The 17,365-nt window shown below is 43.7% G+C and overlaps 1 protein-coding gene across 8 annotated transcripts in view; it reads left to right on the forward strand.

Moving 5' to 3' along the window:
* Positions 1-3,147: 3,147 nt before the first annotated feature.
* The window catches only part of gphnb (gephyrin b), an 86,346-nt gene continuing 72,128 nt past the window's right edge, over positions 3,148-17,365 (forward strand). For 5 of the 8 annotated variants that reach the window (XM_018661725.2, XM_018661728.2, XM_018661727.2 and 2 more), the window contains exon 1: positions 3,149-3,298. In XM_018661725.2, the coding sequence (XP_018517241.1) occupies positions 3,235-3,298 (64 nt within the window). In that variant the 5' untranslated portion in view covers positions 3,149-3,234. Of the gene's footprint in view, positions 3,299-17,365 lie in introns of all 8 variants that reach the window. The other 3 variants (XM_018661724.2, XM_018661726.2, XM_018661735.2) reach the window with 2 other exon arrangements.

Consider the following 17,365-nt stretch of genomic DNA (forward strand, 5'->3'; position numbering starts at 1 on the left):
CTCTTCACGTCCAGAGACTTCAGAAGGGGGAAGTAATGACACAGAAGTAATAAAACTGCATCCAGAAATATCTCCTGTAATCTTTACTGTTGAATTAGTTATCCTCTGTGTAGTGTAGAGTATGGCTCCTACCTGGCCTGGTTTCTGTATAGTTTTGGGAGAGATTTCCACCCTCTGCCACATGTCCCAGCTGCCTAAAGACAGGGCTTAAGCACCTCTAATGTTGCATAACGCAAACTCCCAGAACAAGCTGCTGTCCTCTGGTTGCCCCCCCCCCCCCCCCCCTCTTGCATCTGGAGCCTTGGGGGAAAAAGAAGGGCTTCCCTGGGATCACCACAAAGATGGGGAGGCATTCGTTTACAGCTTCCTCCGTCTGCTGGGGCTCCCGTTATTATTGTGATGGATGGTGAGGGAAAAGGGGAGAGCGATGGCCCTGGCCTCCTCATCACCTATCTATGAGCAGCGAGCAGCTTGAGCGACGGTGAGGTAATTACACCGTCATTATAATACGCACTTGTGCACAAGCATACACACTCTCACACTACATAAACACAGTCCTCCACACACCAGATGGGGTCCCCAATGTCTTCAGCCTGATGGCTCCCTCCCTTCCTCTATACATCTCTGCAATACTATCCTCTCCTCAGCTCTCTCTCTCTCATCCTCTCGCTCTCTCTACACCAACAAGGGAATTCCAGCCTTCCAGGAAAGCCTGCCAGCTCTGGACCATGAAGTGTGTGTGTGTGTGTGTGTGTGTGTGTGAGAGCTTCTGTTTGCACTGTGTGAAGCATACAATGCCTCTGTGCATGCTGGTTCTCACCATTAACAGGGCCTGTTTAGCACTGGGCTTTCTCCATCATTGACAGGCTGACAGATGTGGATGCTGTCGTGATGCCATAGAGCAAGATGTCCTCACATGTTGTAGACCAGCAAATTAGTTCCTCTCCACAGACATGGCAACGCTCAGTCAAGAGCAGTAGTTGGTCTGACCATGCATATTTTCTACAAATATTGTTATTTAACTTTGACTTTTTTATCTTTAAAGCAGCTGAAGATTGTATTTTTTGTGACCTCCAGTAGTTTTATTGTCACCTGCAGCAGTGATGTAGAAGTGTACTCCAGGGTATGTTTGTACTTTGTGACATCAGTAGTGGGTGTGGTTACAGGTCTGGCCACACCCAAGCACTCCCAGCATAAAAGGTGCATCAGACTTGAAACTTTCAGCCAAGGTGAACACTGACATACTGCTTCACAACATGGTGTTAAAGCAGTAGTTTGACATTTTGCTTTCTTGCTGAGAGTTGTACAAAAAGAAAGCACCCACTCTAATCTCTGTTTCGTAAATATGAAGCTAGAGCTGGGGTAGCTAAGCTTAGCATAAATAGTGAGATGGGGAAAACAGCTGCTTTGGCTCTGTCCAAAGTTTGAGATTAAATGGAAATATATAAAAAAAACGACAATTTGTGGTTTTACCAGGAGTTATATGCTATAACTGTTCTTTTACCAAGAGAAGCCAGGTGCAGTAACTTGGTGGAGTTTTGCTGTCACAGTGAGCTCACAAGATTACCAGTGGAAATGCTGTACAGTACTGGGTGAACAGATAACACTAATGCTTGTCAATAAATAGTTACTGCACATTCCTCCATGTAAAACCTCAATTTTCACTATTTATTTTCATTTCTGTACTGATTTAACAATAATATAATATAATATAAAGTGTAGGTGTTGGCAGGCATGTTTTTGAACGTTGGAAGGAGGCTGTTTCCAGGTTTTATGCTAAGCTAATTGCCTTCCAGGTTTAGCTCCATACTTAACACACAGACATGGATGTGGCATCAATTTTCTCATTTGACTTTCAGTAAGAAAGTAATATGCTATTGAACTGTTGGGATCAATAGCATATTCAATAGTTCTGGCCAAAAAAAGTGCCAGAACTTGCCTTAAAATGACAGTCGGGCCGTTCCTCGGGTTCCAGATGTATTCATCCAAAATTTTTAGTCAGAAATGTGTGAAAAGAGTAATTATTTTCCATCCATGTTATAGTGATGTGAATTAGTACAGTAGGACAGACAGTAGATGGGTTGTGCTGGAACTTAGAGGAGAAAAATAGGATCCATTGAGTCAAAATCCAACTTAGGTTAAGACATCAGATAAGCCCTGAAGCTCTATTTCATGTCCTTGGCAGACACACACCTCTTGTTGCTAATTGTAACACAATAGAAGAGGGAATTGGCTACTATATAAAGTGTGGAAATTGTGTCAGTTCTTTTGGTTAGGTCATTGGACACAGACATGACAACGCTTTTGAAGCGAGCCAGTCAAGCTGGAAGAGTTGCCCCATTTCTTGCCACGGTTACTGTGCTCATGTGCGTGTGTTAGTGAATTATGTATATTGATAGATTCCCAACAGAAGCTGGAGGATGGGCATCTTTTTTTCCATGAGAATAAACAAGAGGAATTATACACCATGGAAGCGTGCAGCCGGTCTATAAATAGCAGCGGTGCTTTTTTTTGCCTGGGGATGTGGTTGCATTTTTACAGGTCAGACTGTGATCTTCTCTTAAGCCTCTGCATTGAGATGTAGCCGACACATCTCTGGGGTGCTGTCGCCGGCTCTTAGAGGGGCCCCTTTAATCTCTAAAAGCAGGGGTGCATCTCATCAAGGAGAAAGTGTTGGATGGGGGGAGGGGACTTTTATGGGGGCCCCCAAGATGATGCTTTTCAGATTGGAGTACTGATACTGTTACTCATAAAGTTGGGGGTCAGTTTTGAGGTCTCTCAGCAGAAGAGATCTGAAATTTCAGCTTCAAAAATTGCATCAAATGAACGACATGGGAAAGCTGAGTGGCGTCTGCAGACGTACTGCTAGTCTGTCTCCCCTAAAAGCCTTCACAGGAAATCAATAGTGGTCTCCATAAGAATTAATCTGGGATCCACACTACTACCATGGCAGTCGGCCAGCTGAGTGATGTGTGCGGTTTAAACGGCCCCCGCATCCTGCCCGCTTATCTGTAGGTGTCCCGATGATCGCTCGGCTTTCTACTCATCTCGTCTGGCTGTTTTTCTCTTTTTTTTCCCCCACTGTATCCCAGCCCTCCTTCATCTCTTCCTCCTCTTCCTCCTCCTCCTCCTCCTCCTCTTCCTCCTCCTCCCCTCCCTCTCCCCACTAAGTTCGATGCGATCGGCTCTGGGCCCTGCCGTGAGTTCTCGGTGCGGGCGACAGCGCTGCTGAACATGGCGTCAGACGGGATGATTTTAACGAACCACGACCACCAAATCCGGGTCGGAGTCCTGACAGGTAAAACGCAGAAATTCCCATCGGCTCTTTTGCCATATTTCGCTCACATTTCCATGAATTCATTTCCACCGGCTGTCCGCCCGGATCTTCATACATGTCGGCTGGGTTTTTCTTTTTCTTTTTTTTATTTGCGTGGCGGCGGCGGCGGCAGCGGCGGCTCTCGGTTTCTCGTTGGCTTTTGCAGCCTCTTGAAGGCGACGCTGATTTTAAAGCCTTTGCTTTTTTTTTCTTCCCCCTCTCTCTCCCTTTCCCTCTCTCTCGCTCTCTCTTTCTTACCGGCATGCATTAATGTACATGCTACATTACATCCAGTGCTTATGCGGTGGAAGCGGTAAATGTGGGCTCTGCATTGGGTTTGTGTCCGCTCATGTAGATTTTCTTGTCGAGCCCGTTCTCCCTGCCGAAGAAGAGGAGCTCAGTTTATGTGTATTGAATAATTCATGTCCCTATCTGCGTGTCAGAGCTGAAAATTACAGCTGATCGTGTGTTGTGCCGCTGCTAAAAGATACTCAGGCTATAAGATTGCATTATTGACACCCAGCTGACCACAGCGATTTTTGAAGTGTTGCTCACGACAGTTGCTGAAGGTGGATGTGGTGGTGCTGGTGGTGGTGATGATGAGCGCATCCTTGGCCTATTAAGAGCAGTGGATGATGTGAGAAAATCTGTGAAAACGCGTGTAGACAGTCGGATGTGGCTCATTTTGTGAATGACAGCGCCGACCGAGGAGTTTTAACATGACACATGATAGACTAACAGGCTCCGGCTCGGGGTTTTGGTGGGGCTGATGAACACACGAGGGTAAATCCTCCTGACATTCCTCTAAATGCAACGCGATGACGGCGCGTCTCTCACTTACCAATATTGGGAACGTTATGCGCTTGCATGTGATGTGCGGCTATGAGGCGGCGGATGGTGTTAGATCTGGTCGCTGCCGGCCTTCATTTTTTCCCTGTGTGTGTGTGTGTGTGTGTGTGTGCGTGCGTGCGTGTGTGTTGCCTATTGCTTTGTCATGTTTTCTGATCGTCAACCATCACGCGAGGCGAATCCAGCGGTTGTTGTCATGATCGGAAAGTAAATGATTTTTTTTTTTTTGGAGGATGTTGGAAGGAGGGTAGTGGTGGTGGTGGTGGGGTGGATGCATGTCCAGAGGAATACCCCCCCCCCCCCGCCTCTCTGTCCATCCTGTGCGAGGCTGGGTCGATCAATATTTCATGAAAGCCGTGATCTCACACATACGGTATTCCTCCGTATGGAAATCCGGTACGGAGGAGGTGGTAGGCGATGTGTAGCGATGGAGGACTGACTGTGTATAGACCCTCTCTTGAAATCTGCCAGGGAAACCCCCACCACCAACAACACCAACCACCACAACCACCCGTCGTCTCCTTCTTCATGCCTCCTCCTCCTCCTCCTCCTCCTCCTCCTCGCGCTGGAGAGAGAGGGAGAGAGGGAGAGCGCTGTCCGTGGTGCTGAAATCCAGCGTCACTCACAAATCAGTGCGGTACTGACCCTGCCACGGTAAATACTGCATCAGATAGATACACCCAGGGATGTAGAAGAGGATAAACCCATCTCAAGTCACCTTTTCCCATCTCCATCCCCACTTTTTTGGGCTGGCATCACTGTATAATGTGGAATTTGTAGGGTATGTGAAGGAAAACAGTCACAAACTGATAAGGGTTTGGTGTTTAAAGGGGAAATAAACATGCTTGCCCATTGCTTTTTGTTTATGTAGGTGGTTGTTGATCACCAGCTGGAGGTCAGAGTATACCCATCCCTTTTTAACACTACACTAGTGCCCACGCCAACATTGGGGGGTTAATTTCTCTATGTGTCATCAGTCACTTGAATCCCCAACTGTATCCCCAGCGAAGTGACAGATTGCCAGTTTGAGCTCGCTGTGCGGTGTTGACAATGCGCACATACATATGCCGATGTTGAGACACAACCGACAGGCTTATTTGTCTTTTTGATGTATTTGTGTGTGTATATGGAGTAGGAGGGCTTGCACTGTCAGGGAAACAAAGCATCAGAAAAGTGAGGGGTGAAAAAAAAACAGGGGAGGAAGGTGGCGTTAAGTTGCCATGTTTAACCTGACCTTTAGCCTTTTAAGAATCTAATCACGACAGGATTACTCATGGCAAAGGAGACCGCTGTGTGATTCCCCCATTGGTGGGGAGGGTGGAGAATTTTGTGAAGATGATGTATTTTGACAGCGAAAAACTCCCCTGCCGAGCTGCCGTGAGGAAGCAAAGCTCCAAATGTTCAGGTTGACTGGATCTTTCATACAACGTAGAACCTTATCGCCACACCTCAGTCTTATACATCTACAGTGTTCAAGCCGTTAGGTCTTCTGCTGTGGTATTGAGGTGGGGGGCGGAGGGGGCCCTGTGTGAGCAGAATGCTAATGGAGTCTGAAGCAGTGCTCAATCTCCCTCCCTGCCAAGGGTCAAAGGTCATCTGTCCACTCCTGCATTCAGTCACTAGGGAGCAGATGAGACCTTGGCTCACCCTCCTCCATCACTTAGCCCCACATCCCTCTAGACAGGTGACAGAGCCCAGGGGACAGCTCTGTTTAGACCCTGGGCGCACAGTGCAAGGGAGGTGAGGTTGATATGTCCAAGTGTGTGTGTGTGTGTGTGTGTGTCAGATAATGTATGTATTTAGTGGAATGTGTGAATAAGAGGTGGGGTTTATTTGCAAGAAGAGGGAGGTAGGCAACTTGAAACAGGATAATTGGGGTGAACATACTGTCACTTGTCAAAGATGTCACACTGAAAATGTGAGCTTTGTTAGGAGTGGATGAAAGCTTCTCACGCTGTGCTCAGCCTATTGTGATGTGTGTTTTGTTATTTTTTTCCTCCCCCGGTCTACCTGTGTGCGTGTGTGCGTGGTGCGTGTGTGTGTGTGTGTGTTTGTGTGTGTGTGTGTGTGTGTGTATATGTGTATTTATGTATTTTGATGCTCGAGTGCTCAGTGCCCAGTTTTCTAGCTGTCAGTGTTTCTTCCTGTTTAGCATGAGTTTTAATTGTCCTGTGTCTCTCTCCCTGGGTCTGCCTCAGGCTTTGGGCACTCAGCTACACACTCACTCACAAGCTAAATATGCATGCCTGCAATTGCTTGATGCATGTGTACTTGTGTATGCAGGAAATACGGTTCTGAATTAAGGCAGTGGTGAATTGTGGCCTCGAGTTGTGACGGGCTAAAAGGACCATACGGACACGCCAAAGATAAATTGTGTTTTCAGACATACTCATTTACCTTCTTATAAAGATGCTAGTCCAGCTTGGTATGATATGTAATGTGAATTTACATAAACACTTGTATTGCCTGTGGAAGGGTCAAGAATTTGGATATGATTTTAAAAATAGATTTTTCTAGGAAACCCTAACCTCATGATGACTGTGCCAGTCACAGGAAGTTATTTGTGCATGTATGAATACATACACATGAATGAAATGTCCATTCATGTACTGTGTGTGTGAAATATGTGTTAGTGTGTGCCTTTTGCATGTGCGGTATGTGCATATGCCTGTGACTCTGCTCTGCTCTTTGTCTTTGTGCACTAATACTGAGCTCTGGCTGGAAAACACAGCTTAGCAAATCCCCCTAGCCCCAAATATAGCTACTGTATGCATACCTCCCATGATCATACATTGAGAGAGGAAGAGTGAGAGAGAGTGAGAGAACCCTGCAAAAGGCAATTCAGTGGCTTTTAATCTGTATAAAGCCAGTGTGTATGTGTGGGACCATATGGTATTATTACACGGCAGCGCTCCATGCATGCATGGGCCACGGATGCTCTTGGATGTGTGGCTCGATTCACAGCCCATAGAAAGCCCCATTGATGCTGGCTGCTGAAAGTGTGTGGGTTAACTCCAGCCCTTTCCTCAAAGAGATGTGGACACACACACATTCAGCACAGGGCTTCCAATGAGGAGCTGGGGCAGGAAAGCTCCACTCTGCGACAGACAGCACACATTTTTCCCTCTCTCTCGCTTTCTTTCCATCTCTCCCTATCCTTCTCTCGCTCTCTCTCTGTCTCTCTCCTCCATTTTTTTTGCTCTTTTTCTATCTCCCTTGGTTGTAACAACTGAGAGAGGCTCAGGGATGTGTGGGCGGCTCTCCAAACTTACATGTCTATCAGAAAGACATGAATCGACAGCAGACAGGCTTCCCAAAACAACCACATTTAGATCGGTCTCTCAATCCCTCTGTTAAGTAGAACTAAATCTGTGACTCCCTGCAGAAAGGGTGGAAGCTTTTATTTTGGCGTTGTGGTGGGCCATTTCTTAATCATATGTGGTCTGCATTTTGTTGGTGTGTTAAAGACATGAAAGGTTGTCCTAGAAAGCAGGCAGGGGAAAGGTTTTGGGAGGAGAGCATCATTTTCAGAACATGCATATACTGTTGCTGCTTTCAACAGAACATATGTTGATAATGGCCCACACTGAAAGAATACATGTTGCAAATATCTGAATGTGTCCAAAATGGTTTATCCCTTGGTGTAGATCGTGTGTGTGTGTATTTCTGGGAGTATGCGCGCATGTGGGTTTGCGAACATGTATGCGTGCTTGCTTCAGTGTGTGTACTTGTCTGGCTGCAGATAGGATAATAATAACTATTTAATCTGCTTTTCCACATGATTTAATCTCTGGAGTTTGTCCCAAACTCACCTTAACAGCTCAGGCGCTAAAGAGGCTCACTAGAGAGACAAGAGTCAGGTCAGCGAGAGGTGGCATAGGATGCTAGAGAGCACCTTGACCAAAACTAGGAGACACCGTCACCTGTCACCAAATGGCGTGGGTGGCTGCCAGGTTATGGAGTAATCTCCTGTCAGTGTCTCCGTCTGAATGACTCAATCCACTGTCTACAATGCTGTTCAAGTGTTTTACAATTAAAGAGAATCTATACTGACTTATATTCTGCAGTGTTTCTGAGACGTTTAGTGTTGCTGAAGATATTTTGTGACTGTAGTGTAGTTTATTGTTTTGGTGTCCCCCAATTCCCCCAGACCTGCTTTGTCCCCTTCTATCCTCAGTGAGGAAATAACATACATATACATACATAACATAATACATTTCCCAGAATGCCTTTGCTCCACTAGTTTTCAGGGAATGTGTTTAAGCTTTGGGTTTTACATTTTGGAAACAATATGGGAAGCAGAGCTCAAGTTTCATTCAATAAATACTGGATCTCATGGTTGCGATGCAAAGTGCAATATGTCCAACGGCTGCATCGCTCTCTGATCTATTTAGGCCTTTGTTGGTAGAGAAATTACATATCATGGATTCTCTTTGTGTTGTTGTTATTGCAAAGGACACCAAAGTGAGATAAGGCTCACTGCTGAATTGTTACGTAGCAGTAAAAAGTTCGATTTCTCAGCCACGATACCTCCAGCTTGGCCCTGCTACAAACACAGCTGGCTATTTTTGCTGGTGGAAAGCCAGTGAGGGATCATGTCCTGGGTGCTGCACTATGTCTCTAACTAATTTGCTGAGATCATTCACTGTTATTGTTAACTGAGTTTACTGAAGTTCTTGTTTCAAACATATGAAAAATATTTGTAACACAGATTCACTGAATTCTATTTGACATCAAGTAGATATTTCAGTATGATATTTTGCATATTTTTGGCTTGTTGTGATGTGTATGAATACTGGAAAAATATTGTTGTCTATATTGTGATGTTGAATTCTTCTGGTTAAGATTATTGCTGTCTAGTGAAAAGAAGAGCTGGCAGCATGTTGTGTATCAGAACACATAAGCTATGTACATGTTCTTCAGGCTAACAGTGCAGTTAACAGTGACAATGACCATAGCACGGGATAGTTTTTGATTCTAAATTGAAGAGGGAAAAAACCGAATACACCTCAGAAACATTCTGCACTCAAACTCAGTTGCAGCATTTGCAATATCACATTGTCTACATTTGACCACTTAACCGTAGGGAGGACAAAAAATACGCCATGAAACTACATATATTACCTGCATATGTGTGAAGTCATAGCTAACTCCCTCATGGCCACCAGGCTGTCTATGTTCCCATTAGCATCACAACGTTATTATTCCTCCGCATTTTCCACTCTGTTGACGCTGAGACAGCCAAACGTAATATCCTGACATAGCTGACATCATGACTGGATAACAAAAACACAAAATAGATGTTAACATTCGGTTCACTGGTGATATAAAGATATGTGGTTTGGATGGGAATCAGAGAGCCCCAGGCGTGTGTCTACCCACTAGCATGATTTTATTCCTCCTTTTTCCTGCTTTGACCCGACTCTCAGTGTCTGTCTATGGTTGAATCATCTCTAAGCTGCTACTGGGGTGTTCCCTTGCAACGATATGTGGGCATCTGTTCAACAATATGCTTGTTTGAGAGGGATACACTTGGAACAGAGGACCTAAACAGGGAAAAAAAAAGCACATAAATTGGGCATACACTTGTTCCTGCAACTTATTTCTGATCCACTTCCAATATTTTTAGATCATCTTTAAGCCAAATCTGAGTGGTTTTTTTTTTTTTTTTTTTTTTTTTTGTATTTTGTGCACACTCTCATGGCTGTTGCTTGCGTCAATGTTTATATGTTGGCTTTTAACAGGCTGTAAAATTGGAAGTGTTAATAATATTGTAATCCTGAGGGCAAAAAAAGTGAAATGTGGCACTGTAAGAGAATAAGCAAGAGCCTGGATAGTTTGTGTGCCATTATTTAGACTCTAGAAATATTTGAGCGCTTTGTTTGCGTGTGGTCAGGGAAGGATTTATCTTTTGTATTGGGTGGGGCTCGTACTGTACCAGTAGTTAAAACACAGACTGACCCTTCTCTTGCTTGTTCTTTCTCTCTCTCTGCAGCACAAACACACACACACACACACATACATACGCACGCACAGCTGTCACAGTGGACAGCAGTAAGGCAGGCAGACCACCTGACCAGAATAGACAATACAGGATCAGGGACACGAACACAGAATGAGAATTAAGTCTTCACTGCAAAGGAATTATTTTCAGTGTCGAGTAGTGGGGAGTGGAAAGTGTGTTGGAGTGGGAAGGGGGGGTGACTCTCCTCCCCTTTACACACACCCCTCACTCTCTTTCTCCCTCACTCTCTCTCTCTGCTTTCATAGCCCATGGAAATAATCCTCCCTTACGGTAAATAGTCTTTAATTGGGATGCGAGTTAGAACAAGAGGCAGACGGTATTTGGTGGACAAGGAGCAGAGTCTCCTCTGCTCTCATAGGTTCTTGTCAACTCTCCAGAGAAGAGCACCATCGGGGCTGCCTGGAAAGCTATTCCCAGACTGGATGCGTAGGTGTAGGAGAGTTGGTCGGTTCCCACTCCCTCCTGGCTTAAAGCAGTGTTACAGTCTGTCATTCATTTGAGGTGATAATCACAGGAGGCTAACATAGCCAAAAAAAAACAAAAAAAAAGAGGAAGATTGCACTCGATATTTTTGGGAGTAAGCAAAAGAGCAAAAGAGATGCTGCTGCTTTTTAGTGTCAGCACTTATCTTGTTTTGACAGAAAAATAGGCATTGGACATGCAGAGCTTGAAGCTATTGTTTTCTATTTTTGTATTGGTGATAAACAGGAAAGACTGTTCTGAAATGAGTAGTAACACCTCCCAGCAAGCTTTTGATGGGTAGAGAGGTAGTTACATCCAGCCTCTTAGATTCATATGATGTGCAACTTCCTGGGTCATAACAGGTGAAATTCTTCTTCCATCCAAAAAGTTACTATTAAGTCAAATATGTGTGAGGTTTCTCTTATGAAAATAAAGCTAATCCCAAAATGTTAATAGGACATTTTAATGCATGTTTTAGCTTTTATACATGTGTGTTGTGGTGATCATCAGTCTGCTGGTACTGTCCACCTATGCTGTTAGCTTTCAACTGTGTGATTTGGATATATACTGTGACTGTAAGAGTCTACCACAGCATTTTATAGTGGAGGCTTGCCTGAAAGACCATCTCCAGTAAAACTTTGTGGAAAGTAAGCAGCAGAGTATGCAAGGACAATATCACTTGTATTTGTAGAATTTCTCATCTTACAAATTGCTCTCTGACTCGTTGCACACTTCCTCAGAAAAGTGATGAAATGTTGGGGCTAGGTTAGCTACGTGGACACAGCAACAACTGTGAATAGTCTGCTTTGGCTGCCTCAGAGTTTCCTATGAGTTTCTGTTGCATTCTGGTTGGTTGATAGCGAAAGGAAACATAGAGCTATTTAAAGAAATGCTAATTAATTTTCTCTTCTCTTTCAGTAATGCTGGACAGATTTGCATTTTGTATTCTTGCAAAGCTGTTTCCTGTGTGAACTTTTTCCTCCTTGTGCAATGAGTAAATAGTTTGGATATACAGTATACTGTTCTGCAGCAGTAAGAGGTAATTTCTACATTGAAATATAACCTATTTTTTTATGCTGCAACACCTGGATGGAGCGTTTGGGAGGAGATGAGAGAGATGGAATGAATTATTGTGATTTTCTAAATCTTTCTTTCTGTTGTTGTCGTAAATCATCTCTTCTGCATCAAAATAAAATCAAATTATTTTATGTTTTTCACAAAATTGATATATTTGTTGGGCAACTTAACCTCTTAATAACATTTCACCTACTGAGATGTTTCAAAGAACCTTTTACTTTCAAGACAAAAGACATTTCCTGGTTCGTTTGTCACATTACTCTGGAGAGACAGCGATTGGGTCCCCCCTCCTTCACTTGGGTCAGTCCCTCGCGATAACCTGTGCAACGAGAGAAGCCGCTGAGTGTTGGTGATAGAGATCGAGATAAAAGATACAGCGGTGGGTTTTAACTGATGAGTCACTCTTGTGGTCTGCTGCTGCTGGATCCCGTGTCCTGGCTTGAGGTGTTAATTAGGGCTGAAGGGACGGAGCGAGCGAAGGATACAGGAGGACGAGAGAGCGGAGGGGGGAAAAAAGAGCAAAAGAGGGAAAAAAAGTCATTGATTCATCAGTGGTCTTGTGTGCTGCCATGCTGCCTCACGTCTTTATCAGTCCTCATCTAATAGGTGTTTGAAACGTACACCTCGCTCGTGTTTCACTCAGGGGAGGAGGTCAGCTCGCCTGTATCTAGCATCTATCACTGGCTGATTGGGCGCTGATGTCATAGGGTGCTTCCTGTTGCGAGCAGTAGCTACACTAACAATGCTAACAGGCTCAGCTCAGAGTTACAGTGTTACCCTTTTGTACCGTTAACTTAGCCTTGTATTTAAGCTGTGTCATTACACAAGTGGCAACATGAATGCATTACTTTACCTATCTAGCTGGTTACTTATTTTTTCCTCCTAGGGTATCACCATTTTCTTGACAGGAGGGCCTCCCTTGCTGCAATGTTTCACCTTGTTTTTGTTTTTTTTGTAAATATAAATGAGAATTCACCTTGTTTTTCCTCATGTCATCAGATTGTTCTTTCGCCTGAGGGCCCCCTTTACGCTTGACTCTAAACATACCGCAGGAAGAACCTGGATATATTGTAATTGAGATGGGTTACACCTGTGATTTGAAATGTGTCCACCATGATGATGAAATCAGGATTTGTTTTTCAAAATGCAGACTGCTGGACACATCATTTTTACAGAGCACTGACATCCTGACAGCGAACATCTTGCTTATTGCCGGTCCATGTGTTTGTTGCTGTCTGAGCTGCCAACCACCTGTTTGATTAACACATGTTCCACACACAAACCATTGAGGCTGTCTCCAAAATCACTTTGTTTGCTATATAGTTCCACATTATATTACATACTCAAAAATTGTGAAACATGCAAAATGGAATTTGCCACATTTTAGAAAGCATGACTCTACAGCTGTTGATAAAAAATGATTAGTCAATGTCTGAAATCTCAATTTACTGCTCACTGTTAAGTAAACTACTAAGTGTCTATTATAGTAGTGAATGAGTAAACAGAAATAGTCTGTCGTGAAGTTTAGTTGAAGCTTCTGCAATAAAGTATTTCCAGACATATGGCAGATTAATCATCTGACTTTCAGTGGCTCTTGCTGTTCGATTCTATGTCTTTTTGGTCTGTAAGATCACTAACATGGTAATAGCAGACAGGTTAATAATTTCCAAATGGAAAAAAGTTTGTTTAGTGATAAATAGGCCACATTTTTACATGTGAAAGTCATTGTAATAGTCAAGTGTAAGAAAATGACATCACTTGAGTTGTCTTGGCTTGGAGATGACAAATTTGAAAGATGTGGGTGCTTACTAGGCAGGATAAGTTTAAGACAAGGAAGGAAGGACAATACAAATCACTGAGTACTCTTACTATTCTAAATAAGGTTCTTTAGGCTCTTTAGGTCCATTCAGTTTAATGTGGTGGAACAATATGGCTTTGACAACATTTTTTTTAAAAACTTCTGTGAATAAGATATTGAAGCCTCGTGTGCCACATAGCAACAGCTTCTTCCCCCTCCTGGACCATCATCAGTGACAGGAATCAGAAGCTGATAAGTGGGGGGTCTGAGGAGAAGTGCTGCTTAGATCCTCTATGTAGTAGCTATTAAATCTGCTTCACTGCAAGAAGAGACAGGGAACTTCATTTATGTCAACATCACTCAGGTTTTCAGTATTTCGACATTTTGTTGTTGTTTGCCAAACAGAGAAAGAGCAGGGTGTAGTTTGAAGAGGGTCGAGGTGGAATACAGGAGACGGAAGAAACAGCGCAAGTCTAAGTGAATTTATGACAAGTAAATACAACAGGTGCACATGCAAGTGTAACATTTTTCTCCCAAAAGATGTGCATGATTGCAAAACATAGGCTCTTTAATATTCATTTCTACATGCATATAACTCCCAGTAGAAAAGCTTGCGGGTAGAAAGCTTCGCTCCGTACAACATAATGTGATCAGCCATTTGTAAGAACAAAGATGAGCGTCTGTACCAAGGAGGTGGAAAAGCACCACTGGAAGGATGGTGTAGCTCAGTGTTACTTCTGGCTGTCACCCTTGGCAACGACCCTTTTTGCTACTTCTTGACACGCTGCCAGTGTGTCCATTGGCTTGTCACTTGTTCAAACCTCCTCCCTCCCACCGTTACTCCCTCCTTCCCGAGGCCACAAGACCAGCCATGGCGAGGTGCGACACGTTGATTGATGTGCGTGACACACGCTTCCAGGAACCTCCCCGTCGTCCAAATTGGGGAGAAATGTTTCTATTTTTGAACAAACAGATGCAAAGGTGACACACTGAGGAGAGAGGATTATTATTGTTAATATTATTTTGGATAGACTTGTCCAAAATCAACATCATGTTTGATGGCTCTCAATTAAAAAGGCTTTTCCCCGCAGTGTTTACAGTTGCTATGGAGTGAACTCTGCGATTGCATTCATAATTGACAGTAATTATGTCAGTCATCTGGCTTGCTCACACATTTCTATTTACATCAATTTCACTAATCAATTCCGTATCAATGGTAACAGATACCAAGTTTGACAAGTGTTACATGACTTTGGACTTAAGAGATAAATATAACGCATTTGCCCTCTTTTTATATCATATATCACACTTCTCTCAAACCATCTCCCTTTTTCTCACTCGCTATTTTTGTCCCCATCTCCTCACCTCTCTTCTTCTCTTTCTCGGTCCACTTTTCTCACTTTTTTACCTTTACTGTCTGTCTGCACTCAACTCACTCCATCTCCCCGGCAAAGTGAGGGAGCGAGCGGTATGAGGGGAGCATGTACGTGTGAATAATGGAGAAGGCCAGCTTCTTCCTAACGAGGTGTGCTTGATGGCCGACCCCGGCCCGGTGTGTATGTGTGTGGTCAACGTGTTCTCCCATTCTCCTCCTCCATTATTCAGCGTCGTGCCTTTCCTGTTTCTACCACAAAATCCTTTCAGATCATGGCACCTGGGAATCAAATGTTAATAGACACCTGCCCACACACTCACACACACACGCCACAGCCACACCATATGCTCAGCGCATACACACAAGAGCCAAGTTTGATTGACATGAGTTGGCATGGCTCGACAGCTTTGTTACCCTTTTGCATCATTTATGGTCTTACAACAGGCACGACTGGTGGTTTTTCAATCTCAGCACATGACTGTGTACATTTGAAAGAGTGAGTCAGGGAGTTTCTCACTCGATTTCCTCTGTTCTGCTTCATTGCCCCACCTGTTCTTTTTTTATTTGGCCTCCTCTTATTGTGGCTGCAAATTTATGGGGAAAAATTAGTTCCAATACTAGTAACCCACTTGGAAATTCTAAGTTAGCTACCAGCACCTAAATGCAGCATGCATTTTGGAAGGAAACAGTAGAGGAGTCTCAAAACAAGAGCTGGAACAATTAGTGAATCTGCATAATTTTTTCTAATTTCAGTATTTGGAAACTATTCCAATATTCAACTGATTGTTTAAGTAATTTCTCAAGAAAAATGACAAAAATGTATCTGGCTTCAGCTGCTCATATATGAGGATTTGTTATATATGATAACAAACTAAATATTTTTTGCATCTCCTGGTCTGGAAAATTATAATGTACACTTTGATTTTCATTTGATGATTAATAATTTTTTTTAAAAGTTATTTTTAAGTTATTATTTTGTATTTTTGAATTTTATGCTCTTATTACAAAGTTGACAATAGGGAGATGACTTGAAAATGAGGGTGAGATGGGGAACAACAGGAAATAAAGACTCCCGGCCGGACACAAACCAGGGATGTTGCAGATCATGTTAGGTACATAAGCCCTCAGAATGCCCCCAAAAGGATTAATAATAATAACCAAGAAAATAATGAGCAGATTAAGCAATAACGAAAATGATCGTTAGTTGCAGCCTAGGGGGTAGAAAGATGCATTTGCGATCACCATAATCTATTTACATATTACATACATTTGTGCGTCGTTACCAGTAGTAATGGGTAAGAGAGAGTAATTTCGCTTCATACAAATTTGCTTAATGATTAGAACTCATAGGTTTCACTTCCTACACAACATCACAGTCAATCCAGTCTCTGAAAAACTCCCTGATTGTGCCAACTCCTCCAGGGGCTTCCCTCTTGGTTGCCCCTGCGCTGACATGTACATGTATGTGTGTCTCAGTGGGATAAGTGATGAGATGTGTGAAATATAGCAAGAGGAGCACTCTATTAGGCAGCCCCCATCACCCACCCACCCACACACACCACCACTACCCCGCCCGCACCCTTTTCCCCCAGGCTTCCTTTCTGCCTCACCATACAGAGAGGCTGATAGAGAGACGTCACAAAGGCCGCGCTTACGTGGTGGGAGTGGGACTGAGTTAGATGTATTTGGGGGTTTTAAACAGCCTGAGCCCGAGCCAAACCACCCACCACCAAAGAAGAAGAAGGAGAGCAGGAAACTCCTCCCTGCAACAGCCTCAGCTAGCATTAGCCGTGAGAGGAAGGACAAGTTTCCAACTGACAGTGTGTGTGTGCGTGTGTGTACATGTGTGAGCTCTGACAGTGGGAAGCTGCAATGTAATTGCTGACACTGTCCAGAGGATTGAATGTAATGAAGGTAGCTGCTTACAGGCTGCTTCATTAGTACAGCCGGGCCCGGGGCACTCCCTGTGTGTGTGTTGTGTGTGTGTGTGTGTGTGTGTGTGTGGGCATGTAAAACTCTGCATCCTGGGAAATAAGGGGAGTCAAATGGGTCGCGCACACACATATGCGTAGACATACGCACATGCATTACCACCCACCCACTCGCACATTAACAAACACATCAACAAGCACTGGAAGCGTGTGGAACGTGTTGATTGTAACTTTAATCCCTAGAAGTTCATTTCCTCTGTGCGTTTGCTACTTTAGGTATGTCTTTCTTATCAAAGTCGCTCTTCTGATAATATTACTCTGGTATGATGTAGCAATACTTCCTGCAACAGGCCTTTTCTACCTTTAAGCAACACTACATAGTGTTTTTGAGGAGGTCATACAGGGTGTATTAAGATGTAATTAACCAATTAATTGTTTTGTCTTTAAAATGTAATGACAGTGCCCATCACATTTCTCACAGCTAGAAAGACTTGTTAAAAGTGAGATATACTCCAAAACCTACAATGGACAT

Source organism: Lates calcarifer, linkage group LG7_1 (assembly GCF_001640805.2).
Source record: "Lates calcarifer isolate ASB-BC8 linkage group LG7_1, TLL_Latcal_v3, whole genome shotgun sequence".
NCBI lineage: Eukaryota > Metazoa > Chordata > Actinopteri > Centropomidae > Lates > Lates calcarifer.